The sequence below is a fragment of the Callithrix jacchus genome, chromosome 7, assembly GCF_049354715.1.
Source record: "Callithrix jacchus isolate 240 chromosome 7, calJac240_pri, whole genome shotgun sequence".
Classification (NCBI taxonomy): domain Eukaryota; kingdom Metazoa; phylum Chordata; class Mammalia; order Primates; family Cebidae; genus Callithrix; species Callithrix jacchus.
The window spans coordinates 14,096,598-14,122,704 of record NC_133508.1 but is presented as its reverse complement, the minus strand read 5'-3'; the positions used below and the strand labels follow the sequence as shown (position 1 = coordinate 14,122,704).

Here is a 26,107-nt window from a genome sequence, read left to right as displayed (position 1 = left end):
GCAATGCTGGTCTGTGTGGACACTCATCTTGCCCTAACCATGCTCTGATTCTCTCAACTGGGTCATGTCCTTTTCACATGGAAGTGCCTTGTACTTGTTCATGCACTGACATCCTTGTGGATGTTACCCCTATTGGCTTCTGAAACCTATGCTGGGCTCATGCCTGGGAGACCAGTCTTTATCCAGACACTGAATCTCTGCAAAGGTTGCCCTCCTACCTGGCTAACCCCATGACAGGCTCCTCCTATTCAGGGACTCTACTTTACCCTTGTTGGGCTCTCACATCCTGTCGTGGCCACTCCTTTGCACTGACGCCCTCCTCACCCCTTGTGGCTCTTTTTTTTTTTTTTTTTTTTTTTGAGACAGAGTTTCACTCGTTACCCAGGCTGGAGTGCAATGGTGCGATCTCAGCTCACCACGACCTCCGCCTCCTGGGTTCAGGCAATTCTCCTGCCTCAGCCTCCTGAGTAGCTGGGATTACAGGCATGCGCCACCATGCCCAGCTAATTTTTTTTGTATTTTTAGTAGAGACGGGGTTTCACCAGGTTGACCAAGATGGTCTCGATCTTTTGACCTCGTGATCCACCCGCCTCGGCCTCCCGAAGTGCTGGGATTACAGGCTTGAGCCATGGCGCCCGGCCCCCTTGTGGCTCTTATCTGCTGTGGGAAGCCCCATAGAGAAGCTCCTCTTATCTTTCATGTCTCCTTATCCTGCTCCAGCTTGGAGACCTAACTTCCATGGCCACAGCTAGACTTTTAGAGCTGAGTTTTTTAGGAAGAGAAGAAGAAAGAGGAAGAACTCACTCATTTATTTTTCATGACTAAGAATATTTTTTTACATAACTCACATGTTTTTCACTATTTTTTATTGAGGTTTAAAACATTTATTTCAGGAAGAAAGGACATATGTGACAGTACTTGGTCTATCTTTAAGAGGGTGTAGTTTCATTGTTATAGAAGCATCTCTTACAAGGCAATTGTAGCCATAATTAAGGTCCACTAGTGGTATAACTAAGGTCAAAGCTCAGTATGTCCAGGGAGACAGGTACACACTATAATCCAGGAGGAAATCGCCCAGACACTCAAGAAATTGCAAGACTGCCAATGTATGTCAGCAGACTCCAGGCAGAACCAAAGTGGGCAGGACAGAATACTAGTTTTGGTAACAATTCTTATTTTGATACATTTGAGAGTAAAAATCTATTTCTAGAGGTGGCTCTATCAGCTTAGTTGATTGGTTGACTAAAATCTGAATTCAATGGTGGCCTCTATTCAATGAGGTTGAGATGCCAGAGCTTCCTTGAAATAATGTAGAGGCGGGAATCCAAAGGCTTAGGGAGTTAGGAAGGTTGAACTGAATGCGTGATGTGCGACGTGTGCAGCCACCTCCCAGCTACATTCCACAAGATGACCCAGAGAAATATTTCCTTCACCATGACAATAAGAAATATATTAATGAAGGGAGTGCTGTGTCCTTGAACATCTCTGTGGTTTCTCCTCTTTCTAGAAAAGTTATGACTGTAGCACAGGATGATGCCATTGAAATGGGTCCCCAGATTTCAAAGGAATGATGGAATTCTAAAGTAGCAGGGGCCAAGCGGCAGCACTTAACTGACAAGGGCGAGGTAGGTACCTCTCCCATAAAGGTCAGGAGGGGCATACTAGTAATCAGAATGTTTGATTGGCAGAGATCTTTAACAGTGGATAATTGATCATAATGTCTCTTGAAACTAAATATATGGGCAATGTATTAGTGTAGTGCCCGATCTGTGTAACAGGTACTGAAGACCCTTACCCAGCTTTTAGACATAAGTAAATTTATAGGCACAGAGCCTTTTGACTGAAAGATAAGCCAGGTGCTCTTGAGGAAGGACCCTGAACCATTGCCACATGCATAAATCCTCCTCTAAGACTTCTCCAAAGGGACCAGAGTTGACAACTGACAAACATCCATATTTTCTCTCTGAACCGTGGGGGATGGCTTTTATTGTTGGAAGGGCTAAGCAGAAGCTCCTAGAACTTTCATTTCTACTAAGAGAATAAATCAGAAGCAATATTGAGGGGATTGCAAAAATCCATGCTGTCATCAAAGACTGGAAGAAAGTGGTCATAGTTATCACATCTGCATTGAACTCATCTGGTCTGTGCAAACCTCACATGGGTCTTGAAGAATTCAAACTACTATGAATTGAATGAGGTGGTGACTCAAATTCTAGCTGTTGTCCTAGATGTAGCATCTTTCCTGGGGCAAATTGATATGTCTCCCAGCATTTGCTTTGTAGCTACTCACCTGCCTTTTATGTCTCCCAGCATTTGCTTTGTAGCTACTCACCTGCCTTTTATGTCTCCCAGCATTTGCTTTGTAGCTACTCACCTGCATTTTATTCCTCACTGATTTGCAAGGATTGCCAGCAACATTTGCATTTACCTGTGAGGAATATCAATATACTTTCAGTTTTGCCTCAGGCTGTGTCAGTCCTCCTGCTCTCTATCACATTTATTCTGCAGAGATTTTGATTGTCTTGGCATTCCACAAACCATCACATTGGATGACCTCACAGATGACATTATGATGAATGGATCTGACATTCACAATACACCATAAACTTTAGAGGCCTTGGTAAGAGGTAGGCCCCTTTTGTAGGAGGTAGGCCCCACAAAAATTCAGGAACCTGCTACCTCAGTGAAGTTTCTGGGGGTTCAGTCGTCCCTTCTCTAAGGTGAAAGGGAAGTTGCCGGTCCTTGGATGATCCACAATGGGAAAAGAGGAAGTGTGTGTTCAGCCTTTTTGTATTTAGGAGGAAGCAAATGCCACATTTAAATGTGCTTTGGATTCATCTGTAGAGTTACTTGTCAGGCTGCCGGTTTCACATGGTGTTGAGCAAGTTCTGAGAAGTCTCTGTGGCCAGTTCAGGCTGTGTACAAGCCGGTGTATCACTTAAGCCTTGTGATCCAGAAGGTCCAGTGATAAAGTATTTATGGCAAATAGGAATGTGGTGTGGAGTCGTTAGCAAGCACCGAAAGGAAAGTCACAGCACCAAACTCTAGGATTTTAGTGCACATCTATGCCTGATTCTGAATATGGCTATTTGCCTTTTGGAAAATAGCATCTGCCTTGCTATTAGGCCTTGGTAGAGATTGAATGCCTAACAGGGGTATGCTGGGTGATCATGTGATATGAACTTCTCATCATGAGCTGAGTGTTGTTTGACCCTCCCAGACATAAGGCCATGTGTGCACAGCAGCAATTTACTGTCAAATCGAAATGGTATCAAAGAGACTGGGATTGGGCAGATCCAGGTGGCACAAACACATCGCACGGGTAAGTGGCTTAGATTCCTTTGGCTCTGAAGGTACTTTGCCCCTTCCACTCATATGGTTTATGCCTCTTTGGGATACTCCTTATGACCAGTTGAATGAGGATAAAATGACAAGACTGGTTATTTCATCTGGTTTGCAGATTTTTCTGCATTACACGCAGGTATTAGTTCCACTCAGAGGTGATCCTGAAGGGCGCTGGTGAAGAAAAATGCTCCCAGTTGATAGAACTTTGAGCAGCAGATTTCATTGTATGCCATGTCTAGACTGAGAGGTGGCTGGTAGTACAAATGGACACTGATTCGTGGGCAGTTGCTAGTGGTTTGGATGGCTAGGGACCTGAAAGAAATCGGATCAGAAAATTGCTGACAAGGACATCTTGGGAAGAAGTGAATGAATGGACATCTCATAATGGTTACCAGAAGATATTTATGTTCCGTGTGAATGATGACCCAAGTGCATTCACTGGAGGGGAACTTCTTAGCGGTTAGGTGGGAAATTCATGTTCTCAGTGGGTGTCAGTCTCTATTCTTGGCCACTCTAGTTCCTACTCAATGAGCCCATAAACAGAGTGTCCATAGTGGTAGGAATAGAAGCTATTCATTGCCTCAACAATGTGGACTTTCTCTTACCATGGCCAGCCTGGCTAACGCTACAGCTGAAAGCCTAATATATCAACAATGGAGGCCAACATGGATCCCCTGATATGGCCCCATTCACCTGGGGAACTAATCAGCTGTCTCATGGCAGGTTGATTCCATTGGACCTTTTCCATCTTGGGGTAGGCGGAGGGCAGTCAGAGATTTGTCCTCACTGAAATAGACACATTCTGGACATGGATATGCCTTCTCTGCCAGAATGCTTCTGCCAGAAGCACCACCTATGGAACTCACTGGGCACCTTATCCACCATCATGGAATTTCCATGGTGATGTTTCTAATCAATGATTTCCATAGCATTGCTTCTTTGTCAGCAGTGAAGTGCAGTGGAGTCTCAAGGCCATAGAATTAACTGGTCTTACCACATGCCCTGTCACCTGGAAGCAACTGGGCAGATTCTGAAAGGTGTAACTGCTCAGTGAAGACTTAATTATAGTGTCATTTGGGAGGCACCACATTGAAATGATGGAGTCCATCTTAAAGTGTACTGTGTGTGCTTTGAAATAGAACATCCATCCACCCCACAGCCAGGACATATGGGTCTTGGAATCAAGAGATGGAAGTGGCTCACGTCACTATGAAACCCAGTAATTCCGTCACAGAATGTCTGTTTCTCCTTCTGGCTACCTTGAGCTCTGCTTGTTTGGAGGTCTTAGTCCCCAGAGGGGAACTGCTCACCTGGATACACAGCAATGGCTCTGTCAGGAAGAGAAACACAATCAGTGAGGCACTGCCAGATCTTACAGAGGAGAAAAGCATGACCGATGTGTCTGCTCAATCCATGAGGACAATTTCTTGCAGGTGCTCAATTCTGCAATATACATTCTGGGTAGTACTGAAGAGTTTCGATTTTGTCAAGTTCAAGTTTATACAAGAAGAGAAAAAGCAGCCATGTATGCTGATTTTATTTATTTGCTCATCGATGTGGAAAGAAAAGTCAGGGCTTTACAGTCAGTGGGGGTAGACTCATCTTTTCCAGGCCTCCGAGGCACTTGAAGATGCAATTAATAAGAAAAACTTTCTTAGTATCTTATCTGCATAAGTTACAGTATAGGACTAAAATAGAGGAGGGATTCTGGGTGATAGGAAATTAATGTTAAGTCAGTTGCACACTCTGAGCCAGCGCTGGTGATTCTGCTGAGGTTTTGCTCTTCGTTTGCTCTGCGTACATCGTGGTTAAAGGGCCGACCTGTGTCTTTAGAGTACTTCCTATATTTGGCCCCATTCTAAGTGTTGTAGTTAATACATAGACTCTGGAGTCTGATGGCGGGGCCCGGGGGCGGGGCTGAATCCTGGCTCGGTCATTTTGCAGCTGTGTGATCTTTGGTGTCAATTAACCTCTCTATGCCTGTTTCCTTATCTGTAAAATGAGCACAATAGTTATATCTACTTCTAATGTTGTTTGGAAAATTAATTAAGATGACATATGTGCAGTCCTTACAACAGTGTTTGGCCCGTGGTCAACAGTGAATGCAGTTTAGCAATTGTTATTGTAACTTGGCGATGTGTGCTCTGAGTCTGCCTGCCAGGAATATAAGCCATTTGGGACCCCTGCTCTCTTTCTCTAGCAAACCTGCAGAACACCTGCTAACTAGACTCTTACAGACTGAGTCCTGCGTCCTCTCCCACTTCCAAATTCATGTGTTGAAGTGCTAACTCCAGAATGTGACTGTATTTGGAATTAGGGCCTTTAGGGAGCTAATTAAATGAGGACATAAAGGTGGGTGATAACCCGATAGGACTGGTGACCTTATTAGAAGAGGAAGAGATGCCAGAGCTCACTCTTTCTCCAACACATGCAGAGAGAAGAGAAGGCCACGTGAGGACAGAGCCAGAAGGTGGCTGTCTGTAAGCCAGGAAGAGAGGCCTCACCAGTAACCAACCCTGGCACTTGAATCTTGGACTTCCCGCCTCTAGAACTCTGAGAAATTAATGTCTCTTATTTAAGCCACCAGTCTAGAGTATTTTATTATGGCAGCCCTGGGAGACTAATAGCATTATGAAATTGCATTATTTAAATATTCAGGACAGATGTGGTGGCTCACGCCTGAAATCTCAGCACCTTGGGAGGCTGAGGTGGGAGGATCGATTGAGCCCAGGAGTTTGAGACCAGCCTGAGCAACATAGCCAGACCCTGTCTCTACTGAAAACAAAAAAAATTATACGGGTGGTAGTGTGCCTATATTCCCAGCTACTTGGGAGGATGACCTATTATCACCTGAGCCCAGGGGAGGTTGAGGCTGCAGTGATCCCTGATCGAGCCACTGTACTCCAGCCTGGGTGATGGAGACTTTGTCTCAAGAAAAAAACAAAAACCAAAAATCAAACCAGAAAAACCTGTTGCCTTTAGAGATAAAGATGGAACTGTGGGGTTTGAGTATCCTCAAATTCACTCATTGTTGTGAAAGGCTGTTTGGAATTTACTGCTGCATGTATTTCTCAGGTGTACAGTGTTCAGAAAATGGAAGTAGGGATCATGTAAACCATCTGGGTGTAAGAAAATCAAGGCCAAGTGATTGCTTTTTGGAATCTTTTATCAAAGCTTTTCTAAGATCTTCATTAAATAATTAGCAAATCTGAGCAAGCACGAGATCTAAAAAGTTTTTCAGCCCACACTGAATTTCCTAATCTCCGCGAAGATAAAGTCAGATTTGGTTTCTATGTATTTTTACTTTGAAATGCAGAGAAAATGTCAAAACTTAGGCAGTAATCGTCCAAATTAAAAGTCATTCTTTTATGAGTGCCTTGCGGTTCCAAACAGGTTTTACGCTTGGAAGGCTCGGACCCCGTCCGTAGTGGGGCGCCAGGAGACGGCTGGGCCTCTGTCCCCAAGTCGGGGCTGGGTCCCGGGCGTCCCCGCCCCAGCCGGCTCCGGGACCGCCCGACTCCCCGCCCCTCCGCCGCCCACGCCCCAGCCGCAGGAGGCAGGGCGGGAGGCGGGCGTCTCGAGCGTCCAGTCCCCCGGACCCTTTTAAAGCGTGGCGCGCCAGGACCAGGCACGCGGAGCCCCGCGGCGGAGACAGCGGTTCGTCCAGCTCCCGGGAGCCGTGCTAGCGGCCAAGCGCCTAGGGGTGCCCTTCCCAGGCCGGCGGGCTTCCCGGGCTCCCCGGGCTCCCCGCCGCCTCCCCGCGCGCCCCGGGAGGGCCCGGCATGCTGCGCCCGCTGCTGCTCGCCGCGCTCTTCCTGGCCGGTCCCCCGGCGCCCGCGCGCGCCTGCCAGCTGCCCTCCGAGTGGAGGCCACTGAGCGACGGCTGCCGCGCCGAGCTGGCCGAGACCATCGTGTACGCGCGGGTGCTGGCGCTGCACCCCGAGGCGCCCGGCCTCTACAACCACCTGCCCTGGCAGTACCACGCCGGCCAGGAGGGCCTCTTCTACGCGGCCGAGGTGGAGATGCTGTGCGACCAGGCGTGGGGCAGCATGCTGGAGGTGCCCGCCGGCTCCAGGCTCAACCTCACCGGCCTGGGTTACTTCTCGTGCCACTCCCACACCGTCGTCCAGGACTACTCCTATTTCTTCTTCCTCAGGTGAGCCCGGCGCCGCCGCCACCTGTCTGCGCCACCTCCCAAGGTCGCCGTTACTTGGAGCCAGGCCGGGAACTCCCCGGGGCAGCCGGTCGGTGCCCATTGAGAATGCGCCTGGGGCGCCTCCCCCTTGCCTTCCTGGCTCTCTCTTGCTCCGTGTGACGTCTCTACAGACATCCTGGCTACCCCTGCTTAAGGCTGTTTAAAAGACAGGGTTTCTGTGCCTGGTCCACAGAAGAAAGAGCATTGCAGGCAAAAGCTCAAAGCGCGCTCCAGCAGTCCCTGTGACTCGGGTTTTTAAATTGGCCTCAGTGGGAGCAGATTGGGACGGTGAGAAAAACAATCTCTGAAATCAGTCTGCAGCTGGCATTTTGGCGCTGCCCTTTCTAATAGTGATTCTGAGAACATTTCTTTCACCTTTTCAAGAACTTCCATAGCCTCACCTGTGTAAAGTGAGAAGCAGGGCTGGCTGAGCGGGAAACGTAACTCATGCAGAGCACCTGGTGCAGGGTAGTGGCTGACCAGCTGTCCGCCCTCTCCTCTTCCCGCACAAATGCCAAGAGGTGAATGGTGTGGAATGCAGTCCAGCATCGCTTGATTATCTCATATCAGTTGCCAGATTAGATGAAATAGCAAAGGTTTATTGGGGGTAGGGGTTTCCGCTGCGGGTAAAATCCTGGGTCACAGCGCTTTGCGGAGTGGAGAGGTGAACCAGGCAGGAGGTCCTCTTGATTCTAGACCACTGGAATCTTCTGGAGTTCCATCAGCGTTGGCCTGTGCTTGAGATGGAATGCATCTGCGTATAAGAATTCAGTCAATTCTCATTGACTACTGCATTTTTCTGAAATTTGAATAGAGCGCTCCAGGTAGAACCCTAAATTCTTTGGTTGGCTTCAGTCGAATTTGGAGAGGGATATAAAGCAACTGAGGAAAGCATCAAAATGGAATCTAACCTGTATATCAAGAGGGTGAGTGAATGAATCCGCTGTTGTGGAGATCGGTAGTAGCTGCAGTTTTCCCAGTCTGTGAAGTAGCACTAAGGATATTTGGAACGAGGCTGACCTGGGTCTGCAGATTCACTTTTAGCTTGCATTTCTCTGAGAAAGAAAACAGTTCTACAAAGTGGTGTTTGTGAGTGCATGGCGACACGTGTTTTCCATATTGAAGCCAGAATACCTAAGTTTAAAAAACATGCTTGCTTTGTGTTGGCTTGAGTGGTTCAGCTAGATTAAGTTGACTTTTTTTTTTAATTTCCAGAGAAGTATAGTTTCTAAATAAAGCCAGCAAGGACTGAGAGTGCCCTTCTCGATACAGAGAAACTTAGAGTTTCATGTTTTTAATTAGGAAAAATTCTGAGAACCCATCCATGAAACTGTTCAAAACCAGAACTTTGTTCTCCAAAGAAAAAAGAGCCCAAGTAGTTGAGCAGGCTTTTTGAGGAAACTTTTATCATGAAATAGTTTGTCCAGTGGTCCCGCGGTGCTCAGCCAGTTCTCATCTTTTTTCCTCTACCGTGTTTACACAAGTTTGGGCAGAAATACAAAGACAGTAGTCTGACATTTTCATTTCACAGGGCTGTCTTGCCTTGGAGTGTGTTAACAACTGCATGCACATCATTCCTCCTCTGTTATTCTGGGACCCACTGGGATGAGACGGGGCCTCTGGTCAGTGTCAGGGGTGAGGGTGGCCGTTGAGACTCGCTGGTGAGCCCTATGTGTCCTGTTTTTAGACCAAAGTGTAACTTTGATCTCTTCTTGACTTCTTTAAGAATCGTTCTAATTGATTTATGCCAGGCCCTGTACTAATGTGTACTGCATTACTTTGCACTAAGTGCTTCATTTATTTACGTTTTTGATGCCATCCTTATGACATCACCAAGAAAGTAGGCACTATTATTTTCTTTTTTTATTTTTTATTTTTAGTGAGACGGAGCATCACTATTATCTCCCAGGCTGGAGTGCAATGATGTGATCTTGGCTCACTGCAACCTCCACCTCCTGGGTTCAAATGATTCTCCTGCCTCAGCCTCCCGAGTAGCTGGGATTACAGACACCTGCCACCGTACCCAGCTAATTTTTTTTATTTTTAGTAGAGACGGGTTTCACCATATTGGCCAGGCTGATCTTGAACTCCTGACCTCAGGTGATCCACCTGCCTCGGCCTTCCAAAGTGCTGGGTTTACAGGCGTGAGCCACCGCACTGGGCCAGCACTATATTCTTTGTGCAGATTAGAATACTGAGGCTTAGAGGAGTTAAGATATTTGTTTCATGTTATATAGAAGATAAATACCAATGACAGAACTTAAACCTAGGTCATTACAGCTGGCTTTCCTTTCACCAGGAAATAAGGAATACTCAATGAGAAGGAAGACCCTTTGGGGGACTTGGAAGACCAATAGACAAACAGGCACCGTACACATACTTTTCCCCATACTTTGCTCGAACTTATCTTTTGGATACTTGAAGGATAGACTCATGTAGCATGAGACAAAGAAACAATTAGAAGTAGTAACTGTAGTAACTTCTCTAATGAGAGCCATGCCAGATATTGATGTGAAATTGGCAAGCCTGCCACAGTTGTCTCTGACTCTTGATTGAAGCTGGTACACCCTTGACTGTGGAGTCTACATGTCTGCCTTTTTTTCCCCCTCTTCTCCATTAGGATGGATGAAAATTATAATCTCTTGCCTCACGGAGTCAATTTCCAAGATGCCATCTTCCCAGACACTCAAGAGAACAGAAGGATGTTTTCTAGCCTTTTCCAGTTTTCAAACTGTTCCCAAGGACAGCAGCTGGCGACTTTCTCCAGTGACTGGGAAATCCAGGAGGACAATAGGGTAAGAATCGGCTAAATCTTGCACCACAGCCAAACAATAGCATAGCAACATCTTGTGTGAATTTTATGACCAAAGGAGTCAAGAATACCCTTCAGAGCCAGGCACGGTGGCTCATGCCAGTAATCTCAGCACTTTGGGAGGTCGAGGTGGGCAGATCTCAAGGTCAGGAGTTCAAGACCAGCTTGGCCAACATAGTGAAACCCCGCTTCTACTAAAAATACAAAAAATTAGCCAGGTATGATGGTGGGTGCCTGTAATCCCAGCTACTTGGGAGGCTGAGGCAGGAGAATCACTTGAACCCAGGAGGCAGAAGTTGCAGTGAGCAGAGATTGTGCCACTGCGCTCCAGCCTGGGCAATAGAGTGAGACTTCATCTCAAAGAAAAAAAAAAAAAAAAAAAAGCTCTTCCAAAAGCCCAGACCAAAGAGTATTATCCTATCCCCCCTCTCTCTCCTACTATCTCTCCTTACCTCCCAGTTGTTAAAAAATAACACTCAGAAGCTTTGGATCCCTGAAGCTTTACTGTGTGAAAAGGAGTTCTTCCCAAAGTATGAGAACAAGAGGGAATGAAGACTGAGCCTCAGTTTCCTCTTCTGCAGAACAGGGACAATAGTGGCAGCTCTATTAGGCGGGTCCAACCTGCAGCGCAGGACAGGTCTGAATGTGGCCTAACACAGATTTGTAAACTTTCTTAGAACACTATGAGATTTAAAAAAAAAAAAAATTTTTTTTTTGGCTTATCAGCTGTCATTAGTGTTGGTGTATTTTATGTGTGGCTCAAGACAATTCTTCTTCTGATGGGGCCCAGGGAAACCAAAAGATTGGACATCTCTGATCTTTGTCCCAGAGGGCTGATGCAATATGACTTAAATTCATGTAAAAAACATAATAGGTAAATCTTTTAGCATCACGCTTGAGAGAGTAAGTGCTGAATACATGTGAACTGTTCTGACTGTGTGATTGTTATTGACAGCATGGGGCTCTAAGGAATTGTCGTAGAGGAAAGGGAGAGTGCTGAGGGGAACGAAGTGAAACGGCTGTCATAGCTACCACTTGTGTGAGTGATTCGTAACTACAGCTGGTAAACGCAGAGGTGCAGGATGGCCACGGTGGTTGCAGAATGGAAGAGTTGGGATCATTTGGGGAGTGAGAGTCTTCTGGATCTGGGCCAGATGCCAGAGGTGCAGGAAAATGTTGATGATAGCTGCTTTTTCAAAGCAGTGGGCATTGCCACAGCCAAGTTGGGATGATACTGGGGCCATGTGAGTCTAGGCCTATGGGGCAGTGAACCATCTCTTGCAGTCCTTGATTGAGGACATTTTTAGGGCAGCATGACAGACGGCTGGAGAGAGAGTTCTGATGGGGGTATCACATGGAATAAGGCCTCTTTTTTGGCATTAATAAACCCATTTGCTCATGTTAAGAGACTCCCTTCTTTCCACCCATCATGAAAGGTTTGAGGGAAGGGTCTTTCTCTTGTCTGGTGGGATGGCCTAGGGTAGCTGCCTTGTTCTTCCGAATCCCCTTACTGTCGTTTTTATGTTGTTTTCCTTCCAACTGTTATTCTAGGTTCAGGGAGTACCTGTGTAGGTTTGTGATGTAAGTTGCATGCCACTGGGGTTTGGCATACAATTGTTTCATTACCCGGGTACTGAGTACAGTACCTGAGAGGTAGTTTTTCCATCCTCACCCTCCTCCCATCCTCCACCCTCAGGGATGCCCCATGTCTGTTGTTGCCGTCTTCGTGTCCATGTGTACTCAATGTTCAGCTCCCATTATAAGTGAGAATATGCGGAATTTGGGTTTCTGTTCCTGCATTAATTTGTTTAGGAAAATGGCCTCCAGCTTCATCCATGTCAGCAAAGGACATGATTCAAACCCTGTTTAAAGGGAGATTCAAAGGGAGCTTTGCCCAGAGCTCCCTGTGCCTGGAGGCCTTCTTCATGCTCTTGCACAGAAGCTATTCCTGTGAAGGGCAGGTACGTCCAACTTAGGGAGATGGTTTATTCTTCTTTGACATATGCCTGTAATCCCAGCACTTGGGGAGGCCGAGGTGGGTGGATCATTGAGTTCAAGAATAGCCTGGCCAACATGGCGAAACCCCATCTCTACTAAAAATGCAAAAATTAGGCGGGGTGGTGCGTGCCTCCAATCTCAGCTACTCAGGAGGCAGAGGCAGGAAAATCACTTGAACCCAGGAGGCAGAGGTTGCAGTGAGCCAAGATCACACCATTGCACTCCAGCCTGGGTGACAGAGTGAGACTCCGTCTCCAAAAAAAAAAAAAAAAGGTTACTTCCTCAACTCTACCCTACTTACGCAATCTAGATTTTTCTAACCCCTTCCTGATGATTTGCCAGAACTTTCTGAATGCTTGTCTTATATTTTGCTCCCAACATGGTTCCAAGTACCTGTATTTTTCTTGCTTTTCCCCTTTTTAATCTTTACTGTTGTCCATTCCATGTTGAACTGGACCCAGCAAGTCTAAGCCTGAGTGTCCCAAGCCTGAGTCACTCTTAGTATCTTCCAAGTGAAATCTTTTTTAGATTGGCCCTTTGCTTATATGACTAGATGATAGATTGATGCCAAGAGAGCAGATATTATTCAGAAAATATTTGAATATGCTAGCCCCTAAAAATTTAAGCTACATAACTGTTTAGCCCTATGGTCACATAATCTAGCTGCTAACATTTTTCTGGAATTAGATTTTTCCATCATTTGGGAAAAACAAAACGGGAACAATAGGACCGTGGAGAATTGTTTTAGCGTGAAGGCAGCTTTATTTCTGTCGATCAGATGCTGATCTTGGGGGAGAATTCCTTTTTCCTTTCCCTTGAATCACCCTGGCCTCTTAGATAACACAGCGTGGGCGCATTCCAGCTTTAGAGGAAGAGTGGAAACTTGAGGGGAGGAAGAGAATTATTTCACTTTGCTGAGCCGCTGTGTAGCAGAATTTCGTTCAATATGGGGGACCCTGCACATTTCCAGACCTCTGCTTGTGCCAGTTTTATTCCCTACCCACTTGGAAAGGGACCACATCAAAGCTACACAAAATCGGCCCATTATGGACTGGGCGCCGTGGCTCACACCTGTAATCCCAGCACATTGGGAGGCTGAGGTGGGCGGATCACTTGAGGTCAGGAGTTTGAGACCAGCCTGGCCAACATGGTGAAACCCCATCTCTACTAAAAATACAAAAATTAGCTGAGGATGGTGGCATGTGCCTGTAATCCCAGCTACTTTGGGAGGCTGAGGCAGGAGAATCATTTGAACTTGGGAGGTGGATGTTGCAGTGAGCTGAGACTGTGCCCCTCGAGATCCAGCCTGGGCAGCAGAGCAAGACTGTTTCAAAACAAACAAAACAAGAAAAACTAGTCCGTTAGTTTACAATTGAATTTGAAACTCAAATCGACTCTTTAAAGTTTGATGATGCTCCGAGATTTTTACGTACCCTGGACTAATTAAAATAGTTGTGAATTATTGACAACTACTTCTTTCCTTTTTACTTGTTTTATTTTTGTTTTTGTTTTTGAGATGGTGTCTTGCTCTTTAGCCCAGGCTGGAGTGCAATGGCATGATCTCAGCTGACTGCAACCTCCAAATCCTGGGTTAAAGTGATTTCTCATACCTCAGCCTCCTGAGAGACTGGGATTACAGGCCTATGCCATCATGGCTGGCTAATTCTTGTATTTTTACTAGAGAGGAGGTTTTATCAGGTTGGCTAGGCTGGTCTTGAGCGCCTGAACTCAGGTGATCTGCCTGCCTTGGCCTCCCAAAGTGCTGGGATTACAAGCGTGAGCCACTGTGCCCAGTCCACTTGCTTTTCTTTTCTTAAAAAAAAAAAAAAAAAAAAAAGCTTTAAACTTTTCTTTTTCTGTGGGAAGGTAAGCATCAAATTATCCTACCCAGGATAAATACACCACGTTATGTCAGAAGCAGTCAATGTTGTTCCTTAACCTTAGGAGGGGTCAGAATTGCTGTTATAATCACCTTTATTTCCAGTGAGAAGATGTTAGACTTCTGTTAATTAGAACACACACTCCGTATGCTCTAAGAGCAGTTATGAAAGGCCTGAGACTTTGCTCAGAAGACTTTTTTTTTTTTTTTGAGACAGAGTTTCGCTCTTGTTACCCAGGCTGGAGTGCAATGGCACGATCTCGGCTCACTGCAACCTCTGCCTCCCGGGTTCAGGCAATTCTCCTGCTTCAGCCTCCTTAGTAGCTGGAATTACAGGCACGTGCCACCATGCCCAGCTAATTTTTTGTATTTTTAGTAGAGACGGGGTTTCACCATGTTGACCAGGGTGGTCTCGATCTCTTGACCTCGTGATCCACCCGCCTCAGCCTCCCAAAGTGCTGGGATTACAGGTTTGAGCCACTGCGCTTAGCCGACTTTCTTATATCATGTGCCGTGTCTTTCATTACAGACCCTGCAGGCATCCCCTGTGTGCCTGTACTGTCTACGTGCTGTTGTTTTATTTTTGAGATTGAGTCTCGCTCTGTCGTCCAGGTTGGAGTGCAGTGACGTGATCTCAGCTCACTGCAACCTCTGTCTCCTGGGTTCAAGTGATTCTCCTGCCTCAGCCTCCCAAGTACCTGGGATTACAGGCACCCATCACCATGCCCAGCTAATTTTTGTATTTTTTGTAGAGATGGGGTTTCACTATGTTTGTCAGGCTGGTCTTGAACTCCCAGCCTCAAGTGATCTTCCTGCCTTGGCATCCTAAATTTCTGGGATTGCAGGCATGAGCCACCACAGCCTGCCTCTAGATGCTGTCGATGCTGCTGCTCTTTGAGCTTCCATTCCATTTGGACATGGATCTGGGCTATAGTTATGAAGACCACATCTCATTCTCTTCCCTGGTAGTTCACACTTTCTCTGTGTTGGTGGATCTGGGACTCAAGAGTGGATTTGGAGGGTAGGAGATGGAAGAGGAGGAAAAGCTTGTGGAGGACAACTTGTGCAAAATGTATGCAGGGCGACATTCAACTCAGTCCTTAGGAACTCTTGGAAACTCCTTGGAAAGAATTCTCTGGTTCCTTTCCAGCGCCTTTTCATCTTCAAATATCCTACCCACACACCAGTAAATAGCAACGTGACCTTTCTTTCAATAGCTGCCAAGATGTCAGCAGTGTTACCAAGTGTTCAGTGCCTCTCTCGTTTGGTGTCATGGTGTTAATAGGACTTGGGGGGGATATCCTTGGCATGTTGGAACATCCACCAGATTTACTGGCAGGATTCCCTCCACACCAGCCAAGGACATTTTATCCTTCCTCATTTCTCTCTTGCTGGATAAGTATAGCAGTCAAAACAGAATTTGGATATTTTTCCCACTCTGCCAGTACTGTCCCCTAGGACCAAGGCCCAGACTGACCCAGACTTACATAAAATGTCTGTCATACAATGTCACGGGATTGAAAGAAACTCTGTGGAGCTCCTGCCACCATTTTCTTCTTTTGGAGATGGGAAGAATGATGAGGGTGTTACCCTTCTCTCAGCCGCCTTAGAGGGACTGTACACTTTTAATTGGAAGATCTCGATTGGCTCTGCCATTTCTGGAGAAATGACCTTGGGCAGATCCCTTAATTTTTCACAACTTCAGTTTTCCCATCTGAGAAATAGAGCCTAGAATGGATAAACTGTCACAGGGTGCTGTAATGACCTGATTAGAACATATGTTTGAAAGCACTTTCTAGAGTGAGGCAAGGGCTTAGTACTGGAAGCTGATTCTTCTTTCTTTTTTTTGAGATGAAGTCTTGTCGCTCAGGCTGGAGTGCAATGGCACGATCTTGGCTCACTGCAGCCTCTGCCTCCCAGGTTCAAGTGATTCTCCTGCCTCAGCCTTCCGAGTAGCTGGGATTACAGGTACCTGCCACCACCTGGCTAATTCTTGTATTTTTATTAGAGACAGGGTTTCACCATGTTGGCCAGGCTGGTCTCAAACTCCTGATTTCAGGTTCTGATTATTCTTAAGTATTGCTTTAAAAACTACATTAAAAAAATTTATTATACTTTAAGTTCTGGGGTACATGTGCAGAGCGTGCAGGTTTGTCACATAGTTATACATGTGCCATGGTGGCTTGCTGCATCTATCACCCTGTCATCTACTTTAGGTATTTCTCCTAATGCTCTCCTTCCCCAATAACCCCACCCCCAACAGGCCCTGGTTTGCGATGTTCCCCTCCCTGTGTCCACGTGTTCTCATTGTTCAACTCCCACTTATAAGTGAGAATATGCAGTGTTTGGTTTTCTGTTCTTGTGTCAGTTTGTTGAGAATGATGGTTTCCAGCTTCATCCATGTCCCTGCAAAGGACATGAATTCATCTTTTTTGTGGCTGCATAATATTCCATGGTGTGTACGTGTCACATTTTCTTTATCCAGTCTGTCATTGATGGGTATTTGGGTTGGTTCCAAGTCTTTGCTATTGTGAACAGTCCTGCAATAAACATATGTGTACATGTGTCTTTATAATAGAATGATTTATAATCCTTAGGGTATATGCCCAGTAATGGGATTGCTGGGTCAAATGGTATCTCTGGTTCTAGATCCACGTGGAATCACCACACTGTCTTCCACAATGGTTGAACTAATTTACACTGCCACCAGCAGGGTAAAAGCGTTCCTATTTCTCCACATCCTCTCTGGCATCCGTTGTCTCCTGATTTTTTTAATGATTGCCATTCTAACTGGTGTGAGATGGTATCTCATTGTTTAAAAACCCCCCCTTTTTTAAAATTGTATTTTAGGTTTTGGGGTACATGTGCAGAACATGCAAGACATTTGCATAGGTACACACATGGCAGTGTGTTTTGCTGCCTTCCTCCCCTTCACCCACATTTGTCATTTCTCCCCAGGCTATCCCTCCCCAGCTCCCCTTCCCCGCTGTCCCTCCCCTCTTCCCCCCAATAGACCCCAGTGTTTGGTACTCCCTTCCCTGTGTCCATGTGTTCTCATTTTTCTTCACCCACCTTTAAAACCCCCTTTTTAAACAAAAATTTAAAAAATGCCTGCTTCTGTCCAGGGGAGTCTCGAAACATCCCATGGAAGAGTGGCGATAGCAGTGGTGATGGGGGTCTGTGCCGGAGATGGGGACGGACGAAGGGGAAGCTGTCTTGTGTACTGTTTTCTTTCAACATAATTGTGTTCTGTGCAGGACCACATGTAAAAATAGAGTGTATTGGATTATCAACAGATAGCACACTCGTGTGGGTTCTCCACTACCTCTGACACCCATCCACCCACTCCCCACCTACCCTCCAAATAAGTGGCCAGTGTTATTCGTTTCTTGTATAACCATCCAATGGCGTTTAAAAATTATTTCAGTAAGTTCTGGGGGAATGGATGGTGTTGGGTTGCTTGAATAAGTTTTCTAGTGTCAGCTTCTCTAGTAGCTGGAACTACAGGCATGTGCCCCCATGCCCAGCTGATTTTTGTATTTTTAGTGGGGACAGGGTTTCCCTGTGTTGGCCAGGCCGGTCTCAACCTCTGGACTGATCTCAGACCTCAAGTGATCCGCCCACTCAGCCTCCCAAAATGCTGCAATTGCGGGCATGAGCCACTGCGCCCATCCTCTGTGGTTTTAATTTGCATTTCCCTCATGAATAATGATGTCAATCATCTTTTCATCTGCACATTTACCATCTGTATGGCCTCTTTGGTGAAATCTTCATATATTTGGCCCATTTTTTTTTTTTTGCCATTTCTTTTCATTAGAGCTATGACTAGAAATATTCCCTTTATAGGATGTTGAAAGTTTGCAAACTCTCTCCTTTTTTTTTTTAATGTTGAGACAGGGTTTCACTCCCATAAGCCAGGCTGGGGTGCAGTGGTGCACTCTTGGCTCGCTACAACCTCTACCTCCCAGGCTCAAGTGATCCTCCTGCCTCAGCCTCCTGAGTAACTAGGACCACAGGTGCACACCACCACACCTTGCTAATTTTTGTATTTTTAGTAGAGATGAGGTTTCGCCATATGGCCCAGGTTGGGCTCGAACTTCTGACCTCAAGTGATCTGCCCACCTCAACCTCCCAAAGTGTTGGGATGACAGGCGTGAGCAACCACTCTGCCATTTTCAAACTCTGCTTTGCAGCAGTGTTAAGATGGATTAGAGACACACTGTTAAGCTACTCATACCTTTAGATTTCTTTTTTCAATTCTACCGAAAAACTTTGAGAGCTATAGATTTTTTGATACATATATATGCTATTTTATTTATTTATTGAGACAGCTGTCACCCAGGCTGGAGTGCAGTAGCACAATCTTGGCTCACTTCAACCTCTGCCTTCTGGGTTGAAACGATTTTTGTGCCTCAGCCTCCTGAGTAGCTGGGATCACAGGCATCTGCCACCATGCCCAGCTAACTTCTGTATTTTTGGTGGAGATGGTGTTTCACCATGTTGGCCAGGCTGGTCTCAAACTCCTAACGTCAAATTATCCGCCAGCCTCAGCCTCCCAGAGTGCTGGGATTATAGGCATGAGCCACCATGTCCCGCCTAGCCACAGATTTTTTGTTTTTTCTTTTTTTTTTTTTGAGATGGAATCTTGCTCTGTTGCCCAGGCTGGAGTGCAGTGGCACAATCTCGGCTCATTGCAACCTCTGCCTGTCAGGTTCAAGCGATTCTCTTGCCTCAGCCTCCTGAGTAGCTGGGACTACAGGTACACACTACCACGTTCACCTAATTTTTGTGTTTTTAGTAGAAACGGGGTTCACGATGTTGTTCAGGCTGGTCTTGAAATCCTAATCCTGTAATCCGCCCGTCTCAGCCTCCCAAAGTGCTGGGATTACAGGTGTGAGCTACCACATCCAGCTGATTTCTTTTTTAATTATGGTAAAAAAACACATGATACAAAATCTACTCAACAAAATTTCCAGTGTTGTTAACTGTATATACGCTGTTGTATAGCAGATTTTTAGAACTTACTCATCTTGCACGACTGAAACTATTTCGTTTCCCTTCCCCCATCCTAGTCCTCACCTCTCAGCCCTGGCAAGTACCGTTCTTTCTGTTTCTGTGAGTTTCACTGCTTGAGATCCCTTATATAGTGGAATCATGCACTATGTATCTTTCTATGACTGGCTCATTTCACTTAGCTTAATGTCCTCAATGGTCCTCCAGGTTGTAGCGTGTGACCATGGCTGTCTGTTTTAATTGGTGGTAGCTCACTTGTGTCTTTTATTTTTTGAGATAGTCTCGCTCTGTTGCCAGGCTGGAGTGCAGTGATGCAATCTCAGCTCACTGCAACCTCTGCCTCCCGGGTTCAAGCGATTCTCCTGCCTCAGCCTCCCCAGTAGCTGGGACTACAGGTGTGCGCAACCACACCCAGCTAACTTTTAGATTTTTTAGTAGAGACCAGGTTTCACCATGTTGGTCAGGATGGTCTTGATTTCTTGACCTTGTGATCCACCTGCCTCGGCCTCCCAAAGTGCTGGGATTACAGTGTGAGCCACTGCACCTGACTGCTCACTTCTCATTTTTATCTCATGGATAATCACGTGGTGTTACCACAACTCACTTTCTCCATTGTAAGTCACAGGGGATGGAATCTGGGAGTAACTCAAGTCAGAGCTTTGTAAATAACTGGGACTCTTCCCGTGGACTGCTTCATAGACGCCCTCAGTGGTAGCGTCTGTGCCGCAAAGTCAGAAGTCAGCCTGAGAAGGTGCTCACCCTGCCTGGTTGAAGAGGCTTTACTGAGTGGACCCATTCTTCTGGAATTTTCCCCACTTTTCTTGTAACACTAAGTTTACTCTTCAGTCCCCCAATCCTTTCCAGAGAGCCTCAGTACATGATATGCTCAGAGGGATTCAAAAGGATCGTGGGCTGGGTGCGGTGGCTCACGCCTGTAATGCCAGCACTTTGGGAGGCTGAGGTAGGTAGATCACCTGAGGTCAGGAGTTTGAGACCAGTCTGGCCAACATGATGAAACTTCGTCTCTACTAAAAATACAAAAAGTAGCTGGGTATGGTGGTGAGTGCCCGTAATTCCAGCTACTCGGGAGGCTGAGGCAGGAGAATTGCCCGAACCTGGGAGGCAGCAGTTGCCATGAACTGAGATCATGTCACTGCACTCCAGTCTAGGCAACAGAATGCATCTGAAGAAAATAAGAAAAAGGATCCTGGGCCAGATGCAGTGGCTCACACTCGTAATCTTGGCATTTTGTAAGGCTGCAGCAGGAGGATGGCTTGAGGCCAGGAGTTCGAGACCAGCCCAGGCAACGTAGCAAATCTCTGTCTCCTAAAAAAAAAAAAAAAAAAAAAAAAAAAAAAAAGTCTGTCTTTCTTAAAGAGAGTATGTGAAGTGTCCCCCAGAGAGAGACTCCTCAAGCCAGCCTTCCTCTGGCCTCATGAGGTAATCCATGCTAGGGTCATCGTTATGGAAATGTGCTATTGGTACTAGAAACAAAGCTTGAAAGAGTCTTGCATTCTGAGAGTCTCTCACTCTAGGAGATAGAAGTTTCTGGGTTCTTTCCCAAAGTCCCCTGCAGCTGTTTGCTACATTGAATTCACTCTGTCGTGTCCCCATGCAGACATGGGTTCTGAATGTGTACACTGGCTTTGTAGGGTCTATGCAAAGGGGAATAACGGGTTCACAAGATCTCTGGCCATAACGCTGTGGCTTTAAATAGGAAATGATCGTTTATCTCCCCTCTGTCTTGGAAACAGTCTGCTCCTCTCTGAGCTCTCCAGGTGGACATCTTAGCTCATGCAAACTTCTCTTGGGAAGACAGTATCTTTGCTTACCTCCTTTCTCCCCTACTCCCTTCTCCCTGTGTGCCCTGTGTTTCTGCCTTGTCCCATCCCTCACTGACACCAGCAGATGCACCTCTTCCCTTTCTCAGCTTGCACTGAGGTTTTACAGACCCGCGGGGACATTTCTGGGGACTGATGGCTGTAGTTAGAACAAGCACAGCCTGTGACTCTTGGGCTGGAGAGGATCTCCTCCTGTCTTCCCCATGCTATTTTGGCTCTCGCTGGACATACCCTCAGGGACGCTGTCAAGCTTCAGTTCCCCTGGCTGGTTCTCATCTTTCTTTTAGTTAAATCAGCTGTGACACCTGGCAGAGCCGCGCTTCCCCCAGGGGTCTAAGCAAACCCAGATGCTTGTGGCAGTTTCCAGGGACTTGGGGCCTCAGAGACCACCCGATGCACTTGAGACCAGTCTGTTTGCTTTGCAGAGAGACAGGATGAAGAATGTCAGGATTGAAAGGGAGGCTGTCTAGTCCCACCCCTTCATGTAACATCACAAGAGAATCTCATAGGAAAATAAGGACATACCCAGAGCTACAACTATTAGCACATGGCCTTGTGATGCTGTTCTGACTTTAAATGCAATCATCATTTCTTTTTTTTTTTTTTTTTTTTTTTGAGACGGAGTTTCACTTTTGTTACCCAGGCTGGAGTGCAATGGTGCGATCTCGGCTCACCGCAACCTCCACCTCCTGGGTTCAGGCAATTCTCCTGCCTCAGCCTCTCAAGTAGCTGAGATTACAAGCTCGTGCCACCATGCCCAGCTAATTTTTTGTATCTTTAGTAGAGACGGGGTTTCACCATTTTGACCAGGATGGTCTCGATCTCATGACCTCGTGATCCACCCGCCTCGGCCTCCCAGCAATCATCATTTCAATGACAAAACTGTTTAAGGCTGTGAGTAGAAACTAGCACAGGGCTTCAAAAGTTCACAGGCCCATGCCCTTTGCCAAGGCTTTGTAGTAAAGCAAAACGGTCATACTGAAGGTCAACTCAGGTGACCATCATCCATATCATTAACCAAAAAAATCAAAACCAGGAAAGCAACTGAGGCAGTTTTCTCAGTCATTAGTGGCTTATTTAGCCAAAGTTTGAGGATGTACCAGGGAAAACACAAGTCACTGGAGTGTGTGTGTGTGACCTCTGCTTTTCCAAAGAGAGTTTTGGGGGCCAGGTGTGGTGACTCGTGCCTGTAATCTTAGCACTTTGGAAGGCCAAGGGAGGAGGATCTCTTGAGCCCAGGAGTTTGAGACCAGTGTGGGAAACATAGCAAGACCCTGTCTCTACCAAATATTAGCCAGGCGCAGTGGTGTGTGCCTGTGGTCCTGGCCACTCTGGAGGCTGAGGCAGGAGGATCGCTTGAGCCAAGGAGATCAAGGCTACAGAGAGCTGTGATCATGTCACTACTCCAACCTGGGCGACAGAGTGACACACTCTCAAAAACAAAAACAGAGGGCTTGGGGAACTTCTGTATTTGAAGGGGAAAGAAGAAAAAGAAAGGGAGGGGCCAGGCGCGGCAGCTCACACATGTAATCCCAGCACTGTGGGAGGCCAAGGTGGGTGGATCACGAGGTGAAGAGATTGAAACCATCTTGGCCAACATGGTGAAACCCCATCTCTATTAAAAATACAGAAAAATGAGCTGGGCATGGTGGTGTGTGCTTGTAGTTTCAGCTACTCAGGAAGTGGAGGTTGCAAGGAGCCGAGATGGCATCATTGCACTAGAGCCTGGCAACAGAGCAAGACTCTGTCTCAAAAAAAAAAAAAAAAAAGGGGGGGGGTAGACAGTGAGTGCTTCCTGGTTAACAGTCAGTAAATCCACATCTTCCATGTGAAAAGTCAGTGATGTATTTGTCTGAGCATAGGCAGAAGGATGATTTCTGGTCTTGCCCTTGTTCCCTTCCTGTGAAGATAAGCTGGTAATTGACATTATCAGGGTGAGATTCAGCAGAACTCAGTTTCAGGGCTAGTTTATAGAGAGGGATATGTATCCTGAAAGAGTTAGGGGCTCAGAAGGAATTTCCTTGTAAGCAGTTTGTGAGGGAGGCCCTCTGGGGAGATACGTGACCTGTCACTGTGGGAACCTGGCTTATGGATGAGGCAATGACACAGGGTTGAGAAATGACAGCTCTCGTTTGGGAACACAAGGAAGGCAGTGTTGCATGACTCAGTTCCCGAGATGACCTTTCCCTCTGGCATAATGAGTGTGGGGTCCTGAGATTCTATTTACTTTCACAAAACAGCGTGCACATTAAAAAATGAAGGGAGAACATTCTTCCCGGTACCAGATAGTAACTCGTTAGGTCCTTTCTAAATGACTCATCTGCTCTAAGAAAAAGCTCCTCTTTCCATTTCTTTCTTCTGAAGCTGGAGAGAAGGGTAGATTCCCTAGTTTTCAGGGAGATGGTGGTGGTCGTGCTTGGAGACTGGGTTGGCCCCCTGGGTGTGGTCCAGCTTCCTTTCTCACTGCCGTCCTCTCTGGGTCTGCCTGCAGACTCCAGGTTGGCCTCCTGCCTTTCTGCTTTCTCTGGTGTTACCTCCCTCCCTCCCTCCCTCTGGGTCCATTCTGCAGGCCCCACAGATTGCTTCTGCTTCCTAAGTACTCCCCTGACCATTTTATGTAACGCTAAAGTTCTGCTACACAGTCAGCGCTGATTCCATCGGATAATTCGAGTTAAAGTGTGAAAGCAAAGAGTAGCATAATTCACTCTCGCCATGAACACATATCTGAAAGCTTTCATCTCTTAACCTGAAAATGTGATTGGAACAGGTGCTTCAAGAGTGTGGAAAACAGGGCTGGGTGCTGTGGCTCACGCCTGTAATCCCAGCACTTTAGGAGGCTGAGGTGGGCAGATCCCCTGAGGTCAGGAGTTTAAGACCAGCCTGACCAACGTGGTGAACCCCCCTCTCTACTAAATGCAAAATAATTAGCTGGGCATGGTGGCGCGTGCCTGTAATCCCTGTTGCTTGGGAGACTGAGGCAGGAGAATCGCTTGAACCCAGGAGGCAGAGGTTGCAGTGAGCTGAGATTGTGCCGTTGCACTCCAGCCTGGGTAACAAGAGTGAGACTTCATCTCAAAAAACAAACAAACAAACAAACAAACATGGAAAATAGCTTTTCTTTCCTGAGAGATACATTAGGTCCTTTAAACCGTATCACTGACACCATGCACAACAAGCCTGGGCCTGAGTTCTGGTCCTTTGTCCTGTTGTCCCAGAGGAAGATGAAACCATAGGGTCCCAGGCATGTCTTTCAGGAATAGTCATCCGAAACTGCCAATGAACGTGAATCCTATCTTTTAAATGCAGTTCTTTTCATGAACAATAGGAACTTGACATGCATCTGCTAATGACGAAATATTAACATGGCTGATGACGTTGGCAATAAATCTTTCCTGTGGTTTGAACACTGCTCATACAGCTTTACTGGAAAGGTCCGGTGAGGCTTGGATTTTGGGTTATAAGATGCAGTAATTAATCGAAACTCTCCGTGAGGGTTGTTTCTTCAGCCCCTCCCCACTGCATGTTGCAAATATGTTTCTCTCATGCCTGGGGTTTATGCTTCTGGAGAGATCTGTCCAAGGTTACTGCCCTTAGATGCCAGTTGTTCACTGTGCAGTCAGCTCCTGCTACCAACAGCTTTATTGGATTGGGGTTTCTCTCTCCCTTTGAGAAGTCTATGGACAGTGGTGTCGACAGGCACTTAGGGACAGCAAGGGAAAGTTTAGAGGGCACTGCTTACTCTCTTAAAGACACTTTTTTTTTTTTTTTTTTTTTTTGAGACAAGGTCTCACTCTGTTGCCCAGGTTGGAGGGCCTTGGTGTGACTTCAGCTCACTGCAACCTCTGTCTCCTGGGTTCAAGCGACTCTCGTGCCTCTGCCTCCCAAGTAGCTGGGGTTACAGGCGCTCGCCAACCCGCCCAGCTAATTTTTGTGTTTTCCTGGTAGAGACAAGGTTTCACTGTGTTGGTGAGGTTGGTCTCAAACAACTGACTTCAAGTGATCCACCCACCCTGGTTCCCCAAAGTGCTGAGATTACAGGCGTGAGCCACTGCACCCGGCCTTACACACACTTACGAGTGGGGGACACCGTTCTGAGCTTTGGACTGGGGAGCCCACCGGTCCTGTCAATACTGTAATCTAGTGCTATTGTTTAGTTTTTAAAGAGTGAAACTTACATCGACAGATAAAACACCCAGAGTTCATTGTTTAGGGTTCACTCTTGGGGTCGTATAGTCTGTGGTTCTGGACAAACATGTAATGACAGGTACCCAGCACGGTAGTATCATCAGACACTCACTTCACCGCCCCAAGAGTCCCCTGTGCTTCACGGATTCATTCCTCTCCCCAAGTCTTACTGGATTTTCAGCAAGAATTAAATTACTTTGGACACGGCCTATTTAGAGTCCTGCACATCTGTTTTTGTCCGTTGGTGTTGCAATACTGTGTGTGAAAGTATGTTCATGGATCAGATGGGAGAATCAGTTCTCTGAGGTACCTTCCCTTGTGGCAGTGGATTCTCACCTTGACGATTCGGGCTTGTGAGATGGAGTTCTCTGCCAGAGAATTCCTGGCCACCCAGCTCCTCACCCCTGCTGCCCCCATGCCCACCCTTCTCTATTGTATCAGGTACTCTTGGAAATTAAGGACCGTTTCATCTTCATCTTTATAGTCTGGGGCCTAAAACACAGTAGAAATAGCTCAGTAGATGCTCTGAATGAATGAATGAATGAAGGAATGAATGAGTGAATGAACGAATGAATACACAAATGAACACTAAACCACTAGGTCCTAAAACCCTTTTGTTCACTCTGCTACATGGTCATTTCTCAATCACAGGTAGCCCTTCCCTGCTGCCCACACTCACCTCTCTGCTCACCCATCTTAGGGGAAATAGGACCAAGGCCAGGTCTCCAGGGATGCACAGGATTGTCTCAGCCCAGCCTGGGCTTCTAACTCTGGGAAAATTGAGCAAGGGTATGAGCTGGTGGAGATGGCGTCACTCCAGTGTATGCATCTGATCTGAA

General features: G+C 46.5%; 1 protein-coding gene and 1 long non-coding RNA gene across 11 annotated transcripts in view; one reads left to right on the top strand and one right to left on the bottom strand.

Annotated features, from left to right (window-relative positions):
* The window catches only part of LOC108592457 (uncharacterized), a 35,173-nt gene extending 32,667 nt beyond the window's left edge, over window positions 1–2,506 (bottom strand). For 4 of the 6 annotated variants that reach the window (XR_004745484.3, XR_004745488.3, XR_013519522.1 and 1 more), the window contains exon 1: window positions 2,429–2,506. This is a non-coding gene — a long non-coding RNA (uncharacterized LOC108592457). Of the gene's footprint in view, window positions 1–2,374 lie in introns of all 6 variants that reach the window. The other 2 variants (XR_004745487.3, XR_004745486.3) reach the window with 1 other exon arrangement.
* CCDC3 (coiled-coil domain containing 3) overlaps window positions 1–26,107 on the top strand; it is a 207,871-nt gene that overhangs the window by 105,969 nt on the left and 75,795 nt on the right. For 2 of the 5 annotated variants that reach the window (XM_078329480.1, XM_035306806.3), the window contains one exon: window positions 10,161–10,335. In XM_078329480.1, coding sequence (XP_078185606.1) covers window positions 10,161–10,335 — 175 coding nt within the window. Of the gene's footprint in view, window positions 1–2,634; window positions 3,323–6,975; window positions 7,502–7,729; window positions 8,467–10,160; window positions 10,336–26,107 lie in introns of those variants that run through there. The other 3 variants (XM_078329481.1, XM_008999939.5, XM_078329482.1) reach the window with 3 other exon arrangements.